Raw genomic sequence first — 22486 nt, 5'->3', positions numbered from 1 at the left:
AAAGTCATCCAATCAAAAGCATGGTACAGGCAGCGGTGGCTATCGCCCCATTGCTTTTCAGCAGTGAGAAATGAAAAATAAAATGATAACTAAGCTTATTATCATTTTATTTTTCCTCGCTCACTTCCTGCAGCAGAGCCAAGGGCATGGCAGGGCCGTCCATTCTGACACAACCCAGCTGCAGGAAGGAGGAGGAGTGGTGGCACTGCTTCAAGTGTGCAAGATAGTGTGGACGGCCGTCTAAGGCCAGCCAAATCTGGGCGAAAGGGCTACCTTTTAAGAGTAAATATTGGAGGGCACAAGAAAGGGATTTCAAAATGGGGAATAACTACTACAAAATGGGAGGAAGAATGGAAAAATGAATCATGGGCATATGAAAATACAGCAAGATGCACTTCACCAAAGTTACACCCACATCTACTCTAGTAGTACTACTATAATGCAAAGACACTCTTATTTACTTCAGCCAAGACTTGGAGTAAGTCTCACATCACACCTGGCCTCACACAGGCACTGAAAGAGAATCACATAGACATCAATGGAGGCAGGAATAACACTCTCAGCACAATGTGCAACACAGAAGAAAAGAAAACAAGATGTTAATTTTACTTAAGACATTGCATATATCCCTATACAGCACAATGTGCAAATGACAAAAAACAAAATGAATGTAAAGAAATGCAGATACATATATAAATTATATATATACAAATAAACAGATAACATATACATACATAGAAAATTACAAATATGTAAATTGATAATGAATTCTAAAATAAATACGTCTTCTCTCACCTCTAACACTACTCTACACACTCATAGACACATCATATGTTGCATGTCCCAGACACGCCCATAAACACAATATATGCAATGACACAACACAAGTGAAGCTGGTGTATGACTCACAGGACAAAAGGGAGAGGATATAGGGCATGATTAAGATGGCAGTAGGACATCAAATCGGAGACGGGTCCGTCCAACTTGCTGTCGGCGGTCCGCCAATGATATTACAATGCGACCACCTTCAAAGCTGTCGCAAAGTATATCTTTTGTATTGCAGCATGTGCTCCGGGCTGCAGCACACGCCTCAGTACAAAAAATAGACCTTCAACATATCCCTGCACTATGTGGCAGGCACCATGCGGGCTTTCCAAATGGTGCAAGGATATGTAGGGAGGCACCATAGGTGCCCCCAAAACCCATAACTGTGGGCCAGCGGGCACAAATGTCCCTTTCCACATGCCTTTTCATGGCGGCTAAACAGCCATGAAACGGCCGGCGGGGAGGGACATCATAATCCCCAGGGCAGTGCCTGGCAGGCACCGCCACCATTGTAGGGATTGGGTTTCCCTCCGAGGGTCTGATGGGCTCCTTGACCCCGTCGGATCCGTGGCAGTCGGTCTCTCCAACCGCCACCCATCTGCCCGCCATCCTAATATGGCGGGAGGAAAACATTATTATGATGGCTGTGGGACCGCCACTGACGGGCTGTCATGTAATCAGGCCCATAGTTTGGAGTGTGGGCTCCCAGGTGTAATATATGTCAGGTCAGTATTATTTAACCAAGTCATACCTCTTTCCCTGATCTTTCAATTATACCTCTACTTAGTGAAGACGAAGAACTCTGCCTTCACTTAGCAAAACTATACTAGACAGATTTACACTGAAAGTACACCAGTAAATTTACTAATATTAAACTATGGTCATATTTTGAGTTGTTAGAGAGTGCGGACATGAACTCTTACTACTATGCATAAATCTTTACCTGGAGCTACTGAATTGTATTTCGGTGGAGATTTATACCTAGGTACAAGTGCAAATCTAAGTTTCTGCCTATAGATTTTTCTTTGTAAACAGGGCACATGTTTTTTCATGGCTATTAATTAATGCTTCTATTTGATCCATATGTTTTACGTTATTACAAAACTTTTTCAATATAAGTAATTCACAAAACTCAAATACAAAAACATTTCCATTTATGATTCACACTTGGCTCCTCTGTTACTGGGAGCTTCCCATAGTCACCAGTAACCAAGGTAAAGATGCGAATCAATCGTCTCAATGAAAATGTCCAAATCATGAAATGTATGGATCATTATTTGCACATCATATCAATTTAAGGCACACAAGGTTTTCAGAAGACTAGGAACAGTTCCTGTAAGGTCAGGACTGTTACAAGGGGAGGGTAGCTGACATCCTCTGCCCCAGACTCCTATGTTTCTGTTACAAAATATATTTCAATAATAAATAGGCATTGACATAACCAATAGGTCTTGCCTTTCTGACCTTTTGACTTTGCCGATGTTCAACAGCATCAGCAAAAAGGTTGTTGCTGATGGTGAAACACATTGGCAAAGCAAAAGAAAATGAAAATGTAATTTTAAGGAGGGCTACAGCAGAAAATTGCACCAACTTGGCCCTCTGAATAAAAGGAAATAAAAAAATAGAGGACAGGGATGGGTAGGGGGACAAACTAAGGAGCTGCGGGAGAGCAACAGAATACAAATGAGCAACATGGTGTGGAGTAATGGTAAATAGGGTAAGCAACAGAAGAACTTGGGGTGAGAGGCAAAATGAAAAAACAAGCAAAAAAGCTGAGTGGGACACGAAGGGGCGGGTAAAGAAACACTGAGAGCCTGGGGCAGGATTCAGAGAGGGGAAGCCAACCACAGAGGAGCAGATGACAACACTAGCTCTCCACTTCAGTACCAAAGGCAAAGGAGCATGTAGTACCTGGAATGTAAGAAGTGAAAGGATAAAAGTCATCCAATCAAAAGCATGGTACAGGCAGCGGTGGCTATCGCCCCATTGCTTTTCAGCAGTGAAAAATGAAAAATAAAATGATAAAATGATAACTAAGCTTATTATCATTTTATTGTTCCTCGCTCACTTCCTGCAGCAGAGCCAAGGGCATGGCAGGGCCGTCCATTCTGACACAACCCAGCTGCAGGAAGGAGGAGGAGTGGTGGCACTGCTTCAAGTGTGCAAGATAGTGTGGACGGCCGTCTAAGGCCAGCCAAACCGTCATACGCACTTCGATCTCTCCACCTGAGCTGTGTTGTATGGCTGGCTGGAGAGCAAGCAGAGGGTCGTAGTCCCTTAGTGAGCGCCTAACTAGGGCACTGCCACCAATCACGGCGCTGCTCTCATGCTGGGTAATACCAGCATGAGACCAGCGTCTTAATTGGCGTAATCAAGTCTGTGGCATGCCGGTAGTCGAGTAGCAGAGACCAGAAGAGCACCGATGCTGCAGATGGCAGGTAAGAATATTTTAAATAATTTTCCTGTGCTGTCCCCCCTGTACAGCCTTCCCCACGTTGCCTCACCACTATGATGCCCAAGCAGCCGCTACTGGGTACAGAAGACATGCTGCATGGGGAGGGGTAAACACAAGAAGGCAAGCCACCAAATAAGAAGAATGCAAATAAAAATGATAAGGAAGCCAACCAAGGATCAGCAACAGGCTGGTACAAAGTTCCATGCAAGCATAACTATTGTACGCTATAGTTATTTTGACAAATGAGCTAAAGCTGTCTGTAAAGAAAACCCACAAAAGTAGGTCTTAATTATTCCTTCATATTACTAATGTGGCCACACCACTAGGTGGTGCCAAATACCGTGATTCTCCTTCTCCATTGAACATGTTTTCCTATTAAAAGATGATCCTTACATTACAAATCAGAGTTTTTACTCTACCCCACAAAGGCTTCCGACAAGCCTAATTAAAATGCCATTTATTAAGGCTCTAAACGAGTACGATTATTACCTAGGTACTAATATTCACCACTAAACTAGTGCAACACTGGACTGAAATAAAAACATGGCTCAAAAACCTCCTTTCAGCTCTGGATGCGAGCACAGAGTAGTCACATTTTGCCAGCTTTTCAAAGTTAACTTGGTTCTGTTCATGGTTCTGTAAGCAAATAATTGCATTTCAGACATGGAAGGAGACACGACTCTCAAAATGTCAAGTCAGCTAAAGTAATATTAGGGAAAGTAAGTGGAATCATACCTGTCTTTAAAGAATCTGCGGAAACCAAAAGCAACCAATTTGAGAACTGACTCCAAAACAAAAATAATTGTGAAAATATAATTGCAGATTTTCAGGGCTTCGTCGAGCACCTAAAGGAAAGAAAGAAAATAAAAGGGTGACTTTTCTAAACTGCAAGGAGACATTTATCTGCTCTACCTTTTCATCACCCTACTTCCACAGAAGTCATTTTCCCCCTTAAAATATGAATCACTTGTTTACGGAAATACATTTAAAAAAAAAATAGTACGTATAGTTTAGTACTTGCAGTGTTCCACCTTTGTACTGTTTTGTCGGTCAATCACAAAGTAGAACTACATACATCTTCTTTAATGGTCTTTATTTATTGGGACCACGATCTCGTCCCCTTTAAGAAATAGCCAACATAAATTCAGTGTCTCTGGACAGCAGCATATAAAACAAGAAAAAACACAAGGCTTGGGAACAAAGGGGATTCTGGTGCCATTTTTCCTTCTGTTAAGAAACCCCTGCTTTCCATCCTCAAGTCAGCTTCAAATGTGTAATGCTACTTGAGCAGAAATAAAGACTTGCCTTACTATTTCATTCATCAAGGCAACACATCTAGGGATATTACATTGAAATTTCTTACAGCTGTAATAGATTTTCCAAACCCAGTTAGGTAAAAAACGAGATACTGAGGGGCATATTATCAAGAACAGCGTTAAAATTATCGGCGGCGATAATGGGCTTGATAATATGCCCTTGAGAATTCCAATAGAAGCCCATGTTCTGGTGTGAACATGGGCTTCTATTGGAATTCTCTGCGGCATATTATCAAGCCCATTATTGCCGCTTTAGCGGCAGTTTCCTTCCGCTAAAGCAGCGATAATTTTAACGCCGTTCTTGATAACATGCCCCTGAGATTGCTGTCAAAGCAAGTGTATTTTTTTCTACTTCAGTTTTTAAAAATTCTTTGTGGTCTGATCATTTTCCCATATCAGACCAGTGGCCTTCTATGTTTTTCACTATCGTACACTTTATATTTGTTTGCCTGGTGCTCAGAGGTGAGGCTTTGGGGCCCTAAGTTAGAGACTTTAGACCAATCAGCACTACAAGCGAAACACTAATCTATTCATAGTTAAAAGACCCTTTTCACTAGTTGGCCCACAGGAGCCATTTGGAAGAAAGGCACAACGTCTATTAACTGAAAGTCTAAAGATGGAGTTTATAGATGTCAAGTTCTACCACAGACAATAAGCAGTGGTCAATCCCTGAAATGCCATGTTGCTGTGGGCCCAACTTCACCATTTTACAATTTCTGCAACTAACTAAAATAGCTTTTTGGGCGTAATTGGAAAGGGATGTTGCTGTATTCTACACAGGTCGAAGTCAGCACATTTACTAGTATTCTCAAGTTATTAGAGGCTCTATAAGATCTCATCCACTTCTGCATGAGCTCATCTTGTATTAATCCTAAATATTTTGCTTTCCGGTCATATTGGTCTATATACTATCTCATCTTCAGCTCTTTCTACATGCTTTTTCCATATTGGCAGGGGAGTAGTAAAGAGGTGTGGTCTTGGTCTAAAAAAGCCTAGACTACTTTTTACATTGTAGATGTTAGTACTAAGTGGGGTATATTTAAAATGGAATGGAGAGCTGCAAGGAACAAAATGGTGACATCCGAGTATGATTGTGATATGTGTGCTTCTTGGAGAAAGAAAGGACTGTGGTCAGATAAATCCGGGTACAAAAATGTGACTTTCATACACTGTAGCTCTGTACCCTAATATGTTTTTGGATGCATACATGGAGATGGGACAGGCTCTCATGCAGGCTTTGCCACACCTGGATGTCTATCCCTTAAAATATCTAGCTTTTCCCTAGGTCCTGTTGGAGTAGCATCCATCTTGGTTACAGGCTCTAGCTTGAAGAATCACCAAAATAATGCTGACTCTGACATTTGCAGAGAACCTTACTTCAAAACATGTGCCCTGTGGAGGCACTCAACAAATCCATGTTTCACTTTGCAGTTCAGGCTGGGCATGGGTAAGGCTTGGACCTGGTCGCAAAGCTTATATGGATTTTATGGCAAGACAGGAGGCTAGCATTATGCATTAATCTTTTATTCACTCCTTCTGAGCAGCAACACCTAAACGTTCAAATAACCAGAGCACAGAAACACATCACAATGAAAAAGAATCTTCAATAAAAGGTTCTTGTCCTCCATATTCTTCCTCTTGTGTGTGCTGTTTCTGAGCAAATAGGTATTATTAGATAAGTAAAATATATTGATTAATTTTGTGTGTGTATTGATTATTTGTCATGTATTACATGTGTAAAGAATACCCAATTTACAAGTAGTATGCTGCTTTATCTTCAATACAGATTTTTTTATAAATGAGAAATGTTATTTGTTAGCCAATTAGCATTGAATTCTATGAATAATTTGAGTAGTAAAGTTAGTGTAATTTAATAGGAGCAAATTAACTTAATTGCTAGATTAATAATAAAACCGTATTTCTAAATATATTAATCCAAAAGGTTTAGGTATTGTAAATGTCCCCTGGTGTCGCTGTGTGGACGCCCGTGCAGCAGAAATAGTTTTCGGCAACCGCCTCACAATCGCTAGGAATTCTTCAAACTAGTATTGGCAGCAAGGCTTCAGGGGCATAAAAAGCGTTAACTGTCATATTTAATGAGGGCACGCTTCACGTATGATGTTAGACGTTTGAACACATTGTTTTTAAAGAAGATAGGCCTTCTTTGAAACAAGCAGATTTGCTTCGGAAGGAATTAGCCGTGCGAGGTAGGTTTCCTAGCAACGTGCATATTGGCAAGCATTTGTTGCAGGATCCTGAATCACGATGGTTGAAGAATTTGAGTTGAGGAGGAAAATACAGGGAAATAAGTTAAGTTAAGTTGAAAACTGAGAGATATTAAAGAAAATAACAATGGCAGAGCAGGCGGCTGGGGAGACTAGCCAGGAAAATGGTATAAGATTTTTTTAATTTCAGGGACTGCATTATGCAGATCAAGAGACACTAAAAAAAAGTGCTTAGCAATAAGAGAGAATTCATTAGTGTGGATGAGAAAGTATATTTTTCAATATCAGAAGAGGAAGGCAGAGTAAATGGAGTCCAGGTGGCAAATGTGTACAAAAGAGGATGCATATTGAAGTTGCTTCTAACAAGATGGGAGTCCTAAGCGGCTCAAAAGGGATTTGGTGTCCAAAGCGGCACGTAGGAGGGACAGTTTAACTCTGCAGATGAGGAGAATTATTTCAATGATTTGGAAAAGAGAGGTGATAAGGCCAATTTAGATGAGTATATTTTAGACCTTAATTGTAAGGATTGTACAGATGATGAGTTTGGTGAAGGTGTAGTCTATAAGACTAAGGAGAAAAATTCAGATATGGATCCATTAGGGGAAAAATGATTCGATCCAATTGATAGAAGACACCCAAGGAGTAAAGATTGGTGGCCGTTAGGCAAGTGGCTGATTTTATTATTTTTTTAAAAACTTTATTGCAAAAAAAGGCTTTAGAAAAGCAAGAAAGGAATATTATGAGGGCTGAATGGTCATGACCTGTGATAGATGAGAAGGTGACTATTAAACCAAATTTGCATCCAGAGTTCCTCACTTATCTTTCTTAAATGGGCAGAGATCCAAGAAAAGGCTTGGAAAGGTCATTAAAGCAATGTCAAGATAAAGTTCTGGATATACTGGGACCGTCAGCAAGGATATTTGATTTAGTGGAGGAGGCTTATTTGAAAAGAATTGATTTGACTATTCACCAGATATGAAGCCAAAGGTCTGTTATTTGGGGAAGGAATGGTTAAGTCTTTAAGTAAATATGTACAAATGTTCACTAGTTTGAACAAGGCCCAGTTTTCAATGCAACAAGTACTTGCAGGAAATAGTTTTTATGAGAAGTCATGGTGTAGAGGGCAACCTCTTAGACGTGGAAATTATAAGTCCCAGTACACAGCCAAAATGTTGGAAATTACAGAAGAAACCAGAAAGTTCCGGGTTTTTATCCCCAGCGAGGGAGAGGAAGCAGAGTTAGAACATCTAGAGGACAAGGCCAAGGTGCCTGTCATGTCCCGGAGTCCAGCCAGCCCCGGAATCCTGCCTGTCGAGTACAGGAGCAGGTATAAAAGGAGCGTAAACGCTCCCGAACGCGCTTAGCGTTCTAGTTCTGGGCCCCATTTCCTTCCGCGCACACTCGCCTGACTTCCTGTTGTCTTTGCTTCCTGTTTCCTTTGTGTGTGCGCTTTGCCGGCGTTTTCTCCACGGGAGAACGAGTCCTCCTTAGAGCCTTTGATTTCTGGTGCTTTCGTTAGGACTTTGTGTCCTATTAGCATCAGACTTTCCCTTTGGCTTTCTTCCCATTTCATGGGGAAGATTAATGGTACATTGAACGCAGAGTCACTTTCGTAACTCCGCCCACCGGGAGCTTCACCCGGACTCTCGGAGCCATCACAGTTCCATTCTGAGCTCCGTGTCCACACTAAGAGTGAAAGAGGCATTTACTTCTTGGCCTCGTTCCCAGTTCCCTTTAGTATATCGCGACCATGTAGTATTTTTCCCTCTTTTGTTAGTTTTTCCTCAGCCCCGGTAAAACGTGTGGGAATTCCTCCTTTGTATAGCTGGTGAAAATTCACTTGGGAAGACTTGAGTGAACCACTTGGTGATTACGGAATGCAGCTACTGAACCACGGTAACAGCGCTTCGGCGCTGCTTTTTGTTTCTACATTTATAAAAACCCATATCTAAGTGTGAAGTTAAAGAACAGCTTAAAGAGCAATTGCGGTCCACTGACCTATGTGACTTACTTCCAAATTAGGTGCTATACCTCCACCTGCAGCTGATATAACCCTTACACGATTCCTGTTTCACGTATCATAGTGGGTGGTAAGTGGGGAATCATGCACTTACATGGGGTGTAGTCAAGAAACGTAACATCAATCTGAATACACGTCTTTCTTTTGTATAGGATCTTCTTTAAGGTCGTTTTACATATGTAGTGGTCATCGTGAATTGGCAGTATGATCCAGTAGGGTGCTTCCCAACTTAGCAGGATACTGGTATGTGAGTCACGGGGTTGGAATTAAACATTGAAGAGTTTTTAGGATTGCACACCTGCATTAACAATTCTTTCTTTACAGTAATATTCAGCCTCACTTGTACCAGACGTGGAACCCTTGGTCTTCCTGACGTTTTCCCGCCTTCCCTTGTTTTGTTTCCCTGTTTTCCCCGGGAGTGCCCTCCGTTTCTCTAGAGTTTGATAGAGTCGGGGGGTCGCCGGGGAAGGCTGTGGTATTCTCTCCGGATTCCTGGCGCTCCTGCGGAACCTATTGGTATTCATTACAGTGCCAATCCGGGACAAGGTGAGTACGATGACAGTTTCTGGTTCTTTACAAAAATTCCTCTCAACTGCGGCTGACCATGGGTTCAGCATCTCAATCTAAAATTTACACTTAGTGAGACCCACCGCAATTAGGTCTCACTGGAATCCAGACAAATAGATTGAAGATCATGGAGGGAGCACCAAGAATGAAGTCGCACTCTGTTATGTAAAGTCTTTTCAAAATCTTTTATTCTTCTGTAGTAAAATAGATCACAGGACAACAGCCGACGTGTTTCGTTCCTTTCAAAGGAACTTCATCAGGGCTAAAATTTGTAGGCATGAGAATCCGAATTATCGTATTTTACAGGTCTAAATGTATATACAGTATAAGGTCCCACAATAAGGGTGAAGTAATAGTAGACTCCAGTCAAAGTAATCTGGAATGTCTTCTTCATAGCGATGGCAAGTATGTCCGGCAGTTTTGCAATGTAAGCTGTATCATACCAGTAGTCAGATTTATGAGTGAAAGGTTGTAAGATTGATTGTTTATCTTAACGACATTTTGATAATAAATCAGAGTTTAGAAGAGCTGAAGAGTGAAATTAATTTGGAGAAGGATTTTTTGGAATCGTTGAGTTTCATAATCAATATGGAAAATTCCATAATTGTTCCATCTCAGTGTTTAGACTTCCTGGGATTTGTAGTGGACACGGTTATAAGTCAGTTACAAAAAAAGGTAAGACAGTTAAGACAAAAAGTAAGAATTCTGTTGAAAGAGGCGGAAGTGAAGTTGAGGGAGTTGGCACTTGTGATCAGTCTGTTATCTTCTTTAATACAGGCTGTATTTCCAAGTCCCTTACATTAAAGGACCCTACAACACCTAAAGACTTTGGTCAGTTCAAATGGTTTGTGATACGGGGACAAGATACCCATGACTCTGGAAGTTAGGGAGGAGCTGATGTGGTAGATGGACAATTTGGAAGACTGGAATGGTTGGGCAATATTTGGATTAAAAGCAGATTATGTTTTGGAAACAGATGCGAGCAAATCAGGATGGTGTGCAATGTGTTCAGGACAGGAGACTGAAGGTCTGAATGTGCTGGCAAGGGAGGAAGACATAAATTGTCCAGAAATGAGATTGGGCTTGCCTGTCTTGCTCAGTTTCAGAAAATGGCTGCAAGGAAATTCAGTTCTGATGAAGATGGACAATGTAACAGCAGTAACAGATATAAAGAAATTGGGAGCAAGCAGGTCAAGGAGACTGTCAGATTTAGCAAAGGAATTGTGGAAGTTTTGCTCGGAACACGAAATTGGTTTGAATGCTGAATATTTACCTGAGGCTCACAATGTGATGGTGGACTGGAATTCAAGGAATTTGACAGATTACAGCGACTGGAAATTAAAGGAGTAATGTTTTCAAAACACTCAAAAATGTATAGGACCGCTTTGGGTGGATCTCTTTGCATCCCGGTTGACATTCCATATGCATCATTATATCAGTTGGAGACCTGATCCAGGGGCATTAGCAGTAGACACTTTTATGCAGGAATGGAAAGAGATGGAAGGATATGCTTTTCCACCTTTTTCAGAGGGTATTGATTCAGGTAAGGAGACAGAAGTGTTGAATAGTGTTAGTTACTCTGTTGCTTGGTTTTCAACAGCTGTAGAAATGGCTGGGGAAATTCCTTATTTAATAAAGTCATGCCAGGGACAGCTACGAGGAGTGGAGAAGGAAGAGCATCCTTTAGTACAGTTGGATTTGCTCAGTTTTCTAGATTGGGGAATTTCAGCTATTCAGGAAGATTCTCAGAACGTTCGGGAACAGCTGCAGAGCTGCTCAATGAATCATGGACTCCGGGCACTAGGAAGAAATAGAGAGGTGCATGGAGAGTATGGTTACGTTGATGCATGGCAAGGGACTTGGATCCCATGGAGGCTGATGAAGTAGTGGCACATTTTTTGGCAGAATTATTTAAGAAAGGGTTGACATACAGAACAGTAAATTGTTATAGGTCAGCGGTTGCAGCAGGACATTCTTTAATACGGGGGATGGCAATTGGTAGGAGTCCATTGATTTGTAGAGTGATGAAAGGGATTCACTTAAAGAAATCACCAAAAGCCAGGTATGAGACACTTTGGGATGTGGATATGATTTTGAAGCTATTTGATAGATGGCCAAGTAATGCATTTTAGGAGTAAGAGAAGTTAGCTATTTTGCAGTGTTTGATTTCCTTCAGAAGGGTGTTGGATGTAAGAGTATTGGAGGTGTCCAATAGATTTTTCCAAACTAATGGCGTGGTATTTGAAATTTGGAAGAGGATTAAAACTATATCTGGATTAGTGTTTTACCCTAGATTTGACAATTGTCCAAAATTGTGCGTAGTAAGGTGTATAAAGGAATATGAGGCCGGGTTAATGGAGAAAGTTGTGCTGGAGCGGATCAGTTATTTATATCATATGTGAAGCCAATAAAAGGGGTTTCTAATTCAACCATTGCAAGATGGGTGAAGTCGGTAAATAAGGAGGCAGGCATACATTTAGCTTTGTTTAAGGTGAATCCTGTAATGGATGCTGATGCAAGTAAAGTTTTTATGTCAGGAGGAAGTCTAGAGGAAATATTGAAAGTGCCATTTTTTCTAATGCTGATATGTTTAGGAGATTTTATTTTAGGTCTATAGAAATGTTTTAAACTGTGCTTTGAAAGAAGTTGAATATGCATAATGCTAGCCACCTGTCTTGCCATAAAATGATGATTCTTAAAGGTTAACTGCATAAAGAATTGCGATTTTATTAAAGATAAGGAGGCTAGCATTATCCCACCCTCCCTCCCGCATTTAATTGGAAAGGAGAGAAGGGGAAGACAATTTGAAAGTGATTGACAGTAAAGATGTTTCAATAAGGTAGATTTTAATAGGGTGATTTTTCAGAGCTTTAGGAGAAGAAAGAAGAGATCAAAAGGAGGGAGAAGATTGATTTAGAAAGGAGAAACAAAAGAAGAAGAAGAATATGGAGGACAAGGACAATTTTTGTGGAAAAGATTGTTTTTCATTGTGATGTGTTTCTGTGTTCTAATTCTTGGAACTTTTAAGTGTTGCTGCATAGAAGGAATAAATAAAAGAGTCATGCATAATACTAGCCCCCTTGTCTTTAATAAAATCGTGATTCTTTATGAAATGAGCCTTTAAGAATCATCATTCTCTTCTAAGGTTTAATCTCCTTGTATCATAGGATTACACAAAGGCAGAGATCGACTTTAAACAAAGTGGTTAGAATCAGTAAGGAGAGTTGGAGAAAAGGAAATAGGCAATGCTCTTTGATGTAAGGGAGATGATGGCATGTTTTGTGGGAAAAGGCATGACGACTGAAGCTAGAGAGTTGTTGGAGAGCCTTGCTTGTTAAGATACTCTATTATTGAGGCATTCCTTTAGAGGCCAAGACGGAATTGGTCCAGGACAGAAGTTGAACATTTTTGTGGCTGAGTAACCTTTATTGAAGAGTTTCCGGTATGAATATGCATCTGAACAAAGGTAGCATGTGCAGTGGATAATATATCCTTATAGCCAGCTACCAAGAGCTGTAACAGTGGTTAAAGGCCTGAACCAGAGTTATCGGCCTGAGCCATAGGCGAGAGCATATGACAAGGGAGAGGGCCTTTAACAACTGGTATAGTTCAAGGCAGAGGGGCCATAAGGATGTTAAAACATTCCCCATTCTAAATTAAAAGGAAGAAACAGAAATACAAAGGGTGGAATGTTGGAGCTGAAGGCCTACACCGGCCATTATTGGCCTTGATGCATTCAGTTGTCTTCAGTGGGGCACTCAGCATTTCAACATTCCAACATTCCAATCAGAGTTCACTTGGGTAGTAGGATATATACAGAAAAAAGTGGGCATCTGCTCTTTTCAACATTTCTCTACCTGAATATTTTATGTTAGAGAAGAAAGTGGAGTCTATTTAGACTGACCATTCCAAAAACTCTTGTCTCAGTAGATATAAAGTGTGAACACTTTTTTTATTGAACTACAGCATTTATGAATTATGAGTGAGTAAATGGGGGAGGGGCGGTGCAAGGATGGTTTTCCAATGAAAGGTACCAAAGCCATCACCTAGAATTTGCTTATAATCAGCCGTGAGTGAGTAAATGAATGAGTTAGCGATTACGGGGATGATATATAGTGCTCAGCAGCACTCACTCAGATAATAAATAAGGAACATAAACATTGGAATGTCTTAAATGTTGGCGTTAGCATTAACAACAGAGAAACCACAACCATCAGCCACTCAATCGTGATTATTTCGGCTATAACTGTGAAACCTTAGTTGGGAATACATCCTAATATTTTATGATTGTAATTAGGAGTTACATGTGCTTATCTTTAGGAAAGCTGCTGCTGCCCAATTTATTACAGAATAGTTCCATCCTAATTAAGCCACTCGTATTAGCTTCCAAGTAGAATCTGCTCCTTCAGCTCAATCGATCCCATTGTGCTTAAGATTTGAGAGTGAGCAATACCTGTAAAGTTGTAATAACATCAGTTCTCCCACTGAAACATGTAACAACATACAGAATTGACCCTTTTTTGTTGGGGCCATGTGGCGTGGGTTCTCACATCTTATAACTCAGGATAAGGTCAAACATGCTGGCCTAAAGTTGACGATAAGGAATGCTGTACTGCCCCTCCCATGCTACCTTGGGCTGTTGAAAATGTTCCATGGCCATAGTGATGACGTTCAGACCAATCACTCCCGTGATGAACAGGTCAAGGTAATGACTGGTGCACATTTGATGGATAGCAAGTCGCATCGGGGAGTACTCTGTGTAGTACGGTTTACACTGGGCCTCTGTGGATGAAAATGATGGAAAAGCAGATCAGGTAAATTCACACATACAGCAAACACATCAACTTGAATGCAGAACACTAATTCTAATTTAGGCGACTTTGAGCTTAAATGGATACCGAAAAGCAGCCAAAAATGAATGAAAACTAGCTAGAGTTTAGCGTGAGCAACTGTTCGCTTTCTATAAAATTATTGACATGAAAGATGGGAAAGAATGTCTCACAAATACCTGTTTATATGTAAATAATCTATAATTATATTGCATTCCAGCTTTTTGAAAGCTATTAAATGAGGTTGAGCAAGAAGAGAAAGAAGGTAAAATGAGGAGTTAATGGTTAAAGAGAATGTTTAGGGGTTGAATGTTTGCAATTAAAAGTAAAGAGCATCATATGATCTGACTTCTCTGGAAGTATTAGGATTACATATGTTATATGAAGAAATTGTGCTCTAAGATTGTTCTAACTTGTAGGAAAGGAGTGTGTAAAATATACTAACATGTAAACAAACACAACAACACACACCACTATGGTGTACAAACAACAATACTACATTGCATGCTGTTCAGATGTTTGAAGCTGTTTAGAAGTATATTTCTTTTAGAAAATCAAACATTTTCAGAGCCATCATTTTATTTTAAATATTTGTCAGTCTATTTTAAGCCTCGCTAAGATAACAATGTTACTTCTGATATTAGGTTTGCAAGCAATAGAAACATCAAGAAAATATAGGCTCAGAGAATGCCATGTCAGGAGCTTTACATTTTACAATTTAGAACTTCTAATATTTAGAGATTCTAAGCAGTATAACTGAAATAATAGGACTAGGGCACAGATGAACTAGCTATGCATTTCCACAAATCACATTTGTGTATTGCCATGCATTAGAAGCTCTGCAAGAAAACACGGAGTATTAGATGATGGCAAGCTGTGCAGTTAGAAGCATGTTTAGGTAGCTCTCTAAGAATGATTGTTGACGTGCTAGGGACTGGCAGCTGTTTCCTATACCGAGTCCTAAACCTGGTGAATCCGAGCATCAAGTAGGATCACATTCTCAATCATTCATTGTGACCTGAAAATCTGGAACGTACTCCAACCTTATCTCCACCATGCCACTTTCCTCATCCTGTACCAGAACTACCGAAACACTTAAAAAAAATATATTCCTTATGAACATGTCATGCCTCAACAATTTCATTTTAAAGATTTTCCTCATCAGGAAGTCATACCTATTTCGCAATAATTAATTTTTTAAAGATTGTCCGCATGAGGAATTCATATTTATTTTTCAACAATTTCTTACCAAAATATTCCTTGCAAGGAACACATACGTATGCCTAAAAAACTATTTTTAAGATATTCTTTATTAAGTGGTAATGCTCATGCATCAACACTTTCTTTTTAAAATTATTCATTAGGAGTGTCATGTCCGAGTCCATCCCCTACTGCCAACAACTAAGGACATTCTTTGTGTCCATCTGACTTAATCCTCTAGCCATATCTTGCTCGACTGGCAACCCACTTTAGTGTACCTCCTAAGCAGCCCTGAAGCCTTAGGTGGGCACCTTCCTTCACTTACTGTCACGGTCTAGTCTTGTGTGTATAACTGCAAGTAAGTAATGGCAAGGGCCTGCCCTGTAGTGCCGCTGCCTTTACTGGTGTTTTCACTGTGCCTACCTGGCACTGTGTTCATTGATGTGACTCTTTCTGAATAATTGGTTCTCCTCGGGCATCCTGTGCTCATCTACTCATAACTGTATATGCCTTTACTGTTGATCTCAATCACTAGCTAGGCTGTGTGTAACAACAGACTATACAAACAAAAAAACAAATTGTTTAAATACAGGGATGAAATAAACAGGGAAGGGAATAATAGAAATTACCCTTTTTGCAGCAAGTCCAAAGGTTATTTCAATTAGAGAACTTAAAGTGTATGCATGGAAGCTGTAAAGAGGTTCCTTAGGATATTAGGTTGATATCAAAATAATGATGCCATTTATCTATATCAAAAATTGCCAAGCACATTTGTAGATTCTTTGCAAAATGTACACATGCCTGTTTGACGAGGATTGCTAGCTCATTTTGCTTGGCCCTGAAGCACAGTATACATGTTTATAGGAGTGAAGTATGAAGCCAGTTCATGTGCACTCTTGCAGGAATCATTCATGTGCACCCTTACAGATCTGGAATGCGGGCTGAGTGGAGCGATGTAGTTATCGTGCCGAGCACAGAAGCTGTGAAGCAGCCCATTAAGGTAAAACAAATATGGGATAAACAGACTGACTGTCTTCACCCTTCTATCCCAGCATCTGGTCCATACTCAGAAGTACTGGAAAATCGCAGGTGTAAAGAGTTTTCACTCAGCCTTGCAAGCCAGGAGAGGTTTGTGGTTTCTTAAGAGTCACAGTGCTTGTTCCCGGGCTTGGAAAATGAAACAAGCTCCTGGACCAGGTCAGCCGGTAAAGAGCAGGTAAGGTGGAGAGGCCGACGTGAGACTGCTGGTGACTTACATGACGTGAGGAGCCAGACGGGAAGGTCAGTGAGTCAAAGGTTGAACATGAGTTTATGCCAGAGAAGGAAACACAGCCTGCATCGACATGCTGCATTTGGAAAATTTGAGAAACAGGACAGAAGGAAGACCAGGAAGTTTCAGTTTGAAACATAGAGAAAAACTGAAAGTATCAGCAAGAAACGGCAATTAATTGCTGTCATTGTGGCAGTTGTAATAATTGTGTAACAACAGTGTCAGTGATGACAACTCACAAAAGTACAACTTTAGCTGGAAAATCACAAATAATCAGATAACTGTAGACAACAGCGGAATCAAATGTGGAATATTTTTGCCAGCTCGCATGAGATGAACACAGCATTCTATTTTCTTGCTGCATCTCCCTATTAAGAAAGTCTTGGTACAGGTGCCCTTGCCTCAATGACTGGGGCTACAATCAGTAAAAAACACATAAGTGGTTCCAAAACCAATCTCCCCATGCTTTGCTAATGGATAAATGTGTTTGTAATTTAGAGGGATCATAACCAATGAGAAAAGCCTATGACTGTAAAAAATGTCGCCCTGGTTTTTCTCACCTTTGGGATACATACACCATTGTTTGGCATGTTGGGCTGTGGTGCACCTCTACACGAGTATACATCACATGATGGGGCCGATTATGATGTCGGGCGGGAAGCCTCCGACCACTAGTCCGAAGCTTTCTGGCCGACATGGTTGGTTTGCAGTCTGACTGCCAAATTACAATGTCGGTGGTCGGAGCATGAACCGGCCAGTCATTCCGACGCAGTTCTGACCGGCTCCCGGAGTCTTCCGGCCTGTTGGAACCGCACCGTAATCCCCTATGGAAGGTGTTTCCGGCGTCGGGATTATGATATCGATATCCCACACGCTTTCTATTTGAAGCCTTTTCGACATGAAAAGGCTTTCGGAAGGTAGCAGGGCCTCCTTACCTCTGTGGCCTAAGGTTGGTGGCCGAAGGGGTACCTAGGGCGCCCCCTGTAAATCCATGCACTGTGTGGCAGGCACCATGGGGCGTCTGTCACAGGGTGCAGGGTTTCATACACACCCCTATTTCTTTATTGGAGCCTGTATTATGGCCGTTTTACGGCCGTAACACAAGCTCCCATAGAGAAATGTGAGTATCCGACCGAACGTCCTAATCAGACGGTCGGAGGTCGGTCAGTCCCAAAACTGAGACGGTGTTGGTCAAATGCAACTCTGACCGACATCATAATAAACCCCTATGTTTTGCAAGTGATCCTAGTGTTCATGTCTGCAGGTTTATGCCAACCACCATAAATCATGCCATATCATATTGTATGTTTGTGTCTTTTCCTGGTGTCTGTGTCCAGGAAGCCAACCTAGCACAGCAAATATCTCCCCATTATAGACTCACAAATGGCTGGGTTCTATGTTCTAGCTTTTATTCTCACAAAAAGGGCTCCGCCACCTCATGTACACGAGGCATAAAAGGCATCTTCCTGACCTAAACTGTTTATAATACACAGCTTGGCTCGATAGTGGTATGAGGACTGTGCTCCACACTGTTTCTGCCAACTGACATTTCGTCACCTGCATTGCACCGCGTAGTTAAATGTTGTTGCAGCAGTTGATGGGTAAATGCCTGAGAGAAGGTTGGATAAGGGAGCAGGAGTACGATGGGCACCCCCGCTAAAAAAAAGAAAACAGTCATGGCGGGGTGAACACTGGCGTCGAGAGTGAGTCCATGTTCGCCACGTGATGTTATGTCTGCAAATCCTAAATGGGATTGCCATGTTAACTTATATGACAAGCGTAACACATGCAGTCTAACATATAGCAACACCACTTATTCTGGAGATGTTTTGCACACACATATACAAACACATACATTATCTTTCGCTCTCTGTCTTTCGCTCATCTTATTCTTCCTCACCACTGTGGTAACCGTTGCCCTCCCAAGTGGTAATCCAGGAGTATCTCTTCTTCCCTAAGGGTAGCAAACAATATTCAGTAGAGTAAAAGAAGGATGGGTGCGCTGGTATGAGTGTCCTTCCTCCTAAGCCTTTGTAGTGCCCACTGAAAGAGAGACCTGCAAGATATACGAAACATTAAAGGATTACCATGTCCAGCGACAGTGTTTGAACTGTAGACATTCTATGACACAGTCCTTGATGGGCCTTTTGTTCACCGTAGCTGATGAACTGTTATTCCATGATACAGTGCCTGAGTAACTGTAAGTTTGACAATGTTGGGAGTGTAGCTGATGGGTATTTCGTTGCACTGCACCTTATATACTTGCATTATGTGGGCACTTGTGGGCAAGCCTCCTGTAGCACAGTATTTGATGGGCAACTTGAACAGAGTAACTGTTGGGCAGGCATTTTGTGGTAAATGGGTTACCTAACCTGACAACAATGGGTCTGTTTGAGCATGGAACACCATGATGTCATCTGGCGTGTCATGTTCAGCAGATAGAATGTGTTATGGTTTGAAGGTTGGTCAGTTACTCCAGTGAGATTCTGACTGCAGTATGGATGGGATCTTCTGGAATAAATCATCTTAACTTGGCAGCTACTCAGATCTCCTGTGTCCTTCATTGAGACGAGTACTTCCATTGCCACACTTACTTTGGCAAGATAACATCTCTTGTGACACAGCAGCTTATGGACAAATATCCTGTGCCCCATGACATGGTTGGCATTCTGTGTAAAGTAACAGAAGGGTAATCATATTGTGGCTCAGTACCTAATAGGCATTTTCTGGCACAATTACAGATAGACAGGCCACTCGTAGCACAGTACTTGAAGGACAGTCTGTGGGTAACAGGTGGGCAGACATTCTGGGGCACCTTACTGGATAGATAGGCACTCTGTGGAAAAGTGACTGTTAGACCGGAGCAGTAACCCAGTGTCATATTTTTTCTTCACAGCAGTTTTCACTTGTATGCTTAATTAAATACTTATTTAATACATTTTCACAGTTGTATAACATAATTTGTTAAAGAGCTTTGTAGACATTCTGTTCCATTCTGCTTCCGGCCAGTCGGTCTTACTGGTAGCTTCCATTTTGGCTTTGACTTCCAGCTTGGGAACCACATGGTCCGCTCTCATTAGCCATTTTAAAAACCTGATCTACCCTTATCCTGTCTCCATTGATAATTTTATCTTCAGGATCCAGGACTTCCTAGGAGTGCTCTTAAAGGATTTACAAGTCTCCCTAGATACTTTAGTTAGTCTACTGTTAGTCAGGAATTGCCTTTTCTGACTATAGTATAAGTCTTGGGGTTACCAAAATGGTGTAAATTTGCAATTGGCATGCAGGTTGTCCATTTTGATACCTAGCCTAGCCCTTTGGTCCATGTTGCAACTGTAATGTCCTTGCAATTTGTTTGAATGCTGGTTGGCTCAACAGAACCTGCAGGGCAAACAAAGTATGCCTGATTATTTTTCAAATCCATAACTTACCCATAAACCTGAATAATTATGGCAATCTTGACTCTGTAGGTCTATCTGCCATAAAGCAGATGCCCAGGTGACAACGTCCCCATGTGCTATTCAGCAAGTCTCTATCAGTTCATCCCTCCTTGACAAACCATCCCACATCATGCTGAAGTTGTACTGCCATATAGTATGCTTCAATTTCAGGGACCCCCAGTCCGTTATTTTCAGATGACGATTCAGGGAACCTAGTTTAATTCTATTTCAGGCTCCCCCAGAGCCATTTAATGAGTAATTCATAGAGTTCTTTGAATAGAGGGAAGCAGCACATGCGTTCCTGGAAAGCAAATAAACATTAATGTCCTCATTTAGATTTTTTTCCGACCCCTGGAGTTAACAATACCAGGTATACCGGTACCTTCGACTAGAGGGGAAAATCCTGCACATTATGAGTTTGACTCTGAGTGGGAAATGAAAATGAGGAATTACTGGGTGGGATCTATAATTCCAGGTCTGTTTCCTCTTTAAATCCTCTTTTTTTCCAGACTTTTACATGGAGATTTCAGATGTTTTCATTAAACAAAATCTCTGTGTAAAAGTTACATACTTATAATTCCATAAGACCTGTAACTGCTGTTCAGACACCATCAGAATTAAAAGGGGACTTCAAATGAGGGCTGTATGCAGCAATAACATTTTGGTCATGACGTTCGTTCCATAAATCACAGTGGCAAAGAGATCCAAAAAGCCATTTTTTCTTTGGACTTCCACAATTATGTGCACTGTTATGTCAAGTTCAATTCGGTGTAGCAGATTTGGATATCTAGGTATCCAAATGCTGAGAATCAACCCTGGCAGAAAGCCCTTCTGTTGACCTACTAGGCCTTTCATTGGGAACAGTATCAACTTGTCCCACTAAGTCAAACGTGATACAAATCCACCCTGTGATTTTCCTTCAAGAGGGAGAGGGGCTGACTCAGTAGGCTTTTTCAAGTAAATAAGCCCATCTTCTGCATCTGCAGATAGTGTATGTTTTCTGGTGCTCCTCTAAACGGTCTGTGAACATTTCTTTTAACACGCAGCAAGCCACTCCAAAACCAGAGCTACCAAGATAGGAGTCCCTGTTAGATCTTACTTTCTAATTACAATTTACCTGGCGTTTCTGTTCCAGTCCGCTTTTACCTACAATTCTCTCCCTGGCTTTGGGATGATGATATCATAGTTATCATTATTGTGGAGAGCTATATTCACAATCCCCAGCCTCAACGTAGACCTCAAGCAGTTAGTCAGCCAATAGGACAGAGTACCAAAGATATAATTCTATCACGAGTCTCCAATTACCAGATGTTTTAACAACCATCATGTCTTATATTGCACTTGAATGTCATTACATTCATACTTCTAAACTATATTTCTCTGTGTAGGAGAGGTTTGATATATCACTCTTCTTTAATCCCTCCTGAACCTGTTTCTCACTGGGCATTGGCTGCTGGAAATTTAACTACTTCAGGTAATAACATAAGGCATTGGTGATGCTTTTTTGAGTGGTGTTCCCCACCCCATAGCGATTAATTATTCCCAGAACATTAAGGTCTTGAGAAGCCAGGCCACCTGATTGCCTTTCTTATCTCTTTCCCTGTACAACCTTTGGTTATATTCAGAAAGTGTGAATTTTCCTCAAGTTTTATATTCTTGGTACCAGCTTTCTTCCCCTCTCCTTTCTCCCTTATCTCTATTTCATTAGAAACCTCTCTGTCCAACTTTTACATTTTTTCTTTCTGTTCAGTAGCTATACCTTCCATCTCTACTTTATTGTTATTGGACTTTGATGCATACTGTTCTTTCACCAGATCAACCAGACCTACATCCCCTATTTGGTTTGCACACGTTTTCACTTTGTAAGCTTTACTGTGTGATTTACCTGAGCACTGAACATCTAGGCTAAGTTTATTAAATGCGATTAACATGTGGAGATTAAACTGTGTCATTGGGTGATATGGTCACTTTGATTCTGATATATACTACTTTGGTACTAGTTATAAGTCCTGTATGTATTGTTTGTTTTGATTTAAATGTTACGGCTGTGAGCCAATGTTGATGTTTACTCTTAATAAATGTTTTTTTGGCATAGAGGTGATTGTTCAACTGGGTATCAGGGTTTTTGACTCTCTTCCATATTGCCTCTCTGTACCATGGCTCCATATTACTTCTGCAAGCATCTCCTTTGTCTGGCACCTTACTGGAAGGGGTTGCAATGATGTTAACTCTCTCAAAAAACGATATGCCCACTGCGATGATAGCCATAAAATTCAGAAGGCACCAGTATTACACCACATACAGAATATTTTGTACACCCCTGAAATGAGATAAATTTA

General features: G+C 41.0%; 1 protein-coding gene across 9 annotated transcripts in view; it reads right to left on the bottom strand.

Moving 5' to 3' along the window:
* The window catches only part of CACNA1G (calcium voltage-gated channel subunit alpha1 G), an 807943-nt gene that overhangs the window by 172103 nt on the left and 613354 nt on the right, over nt 1–22486 (bottom strand). For all 9 annotated transcript variants that reach the window (XM_085617142.1, XM_085617143.1, XM_085617140.1 and 6 more), the window contains 2 exons: nt 14039–14190; nt 4016–4125 (listed from right to left, as the gene is read on the bottom strand). In XM_085617142.1, coding sequence (XP_085473268.1) covers nt 4016–4125; nt 14039–14190 — 262 coding nt within the window. The remainder of the gene's footprint in view (nt 1–4015; nt 4126–14038; nt 14191–22486) is intronic.

This window comes from Triturus cristatus, chromosome 7, assembly GCF_964204655.1.
Source record: "Triturus cristatus chromosome 7, aTriCri1.1, whole genome shotgun sequence".
Taxonomy (NCBI): Eukaryota; Metazoa; Chordata; class Amphibia; order Caudata; family Salamandridae; genus Triturus; species Triturus cristatus.
The sequence above is the reverse complement of the archived record's forward strand: the minus strand, read 5'-3'. Positions and strand labels throughout refer to the sequence as shown.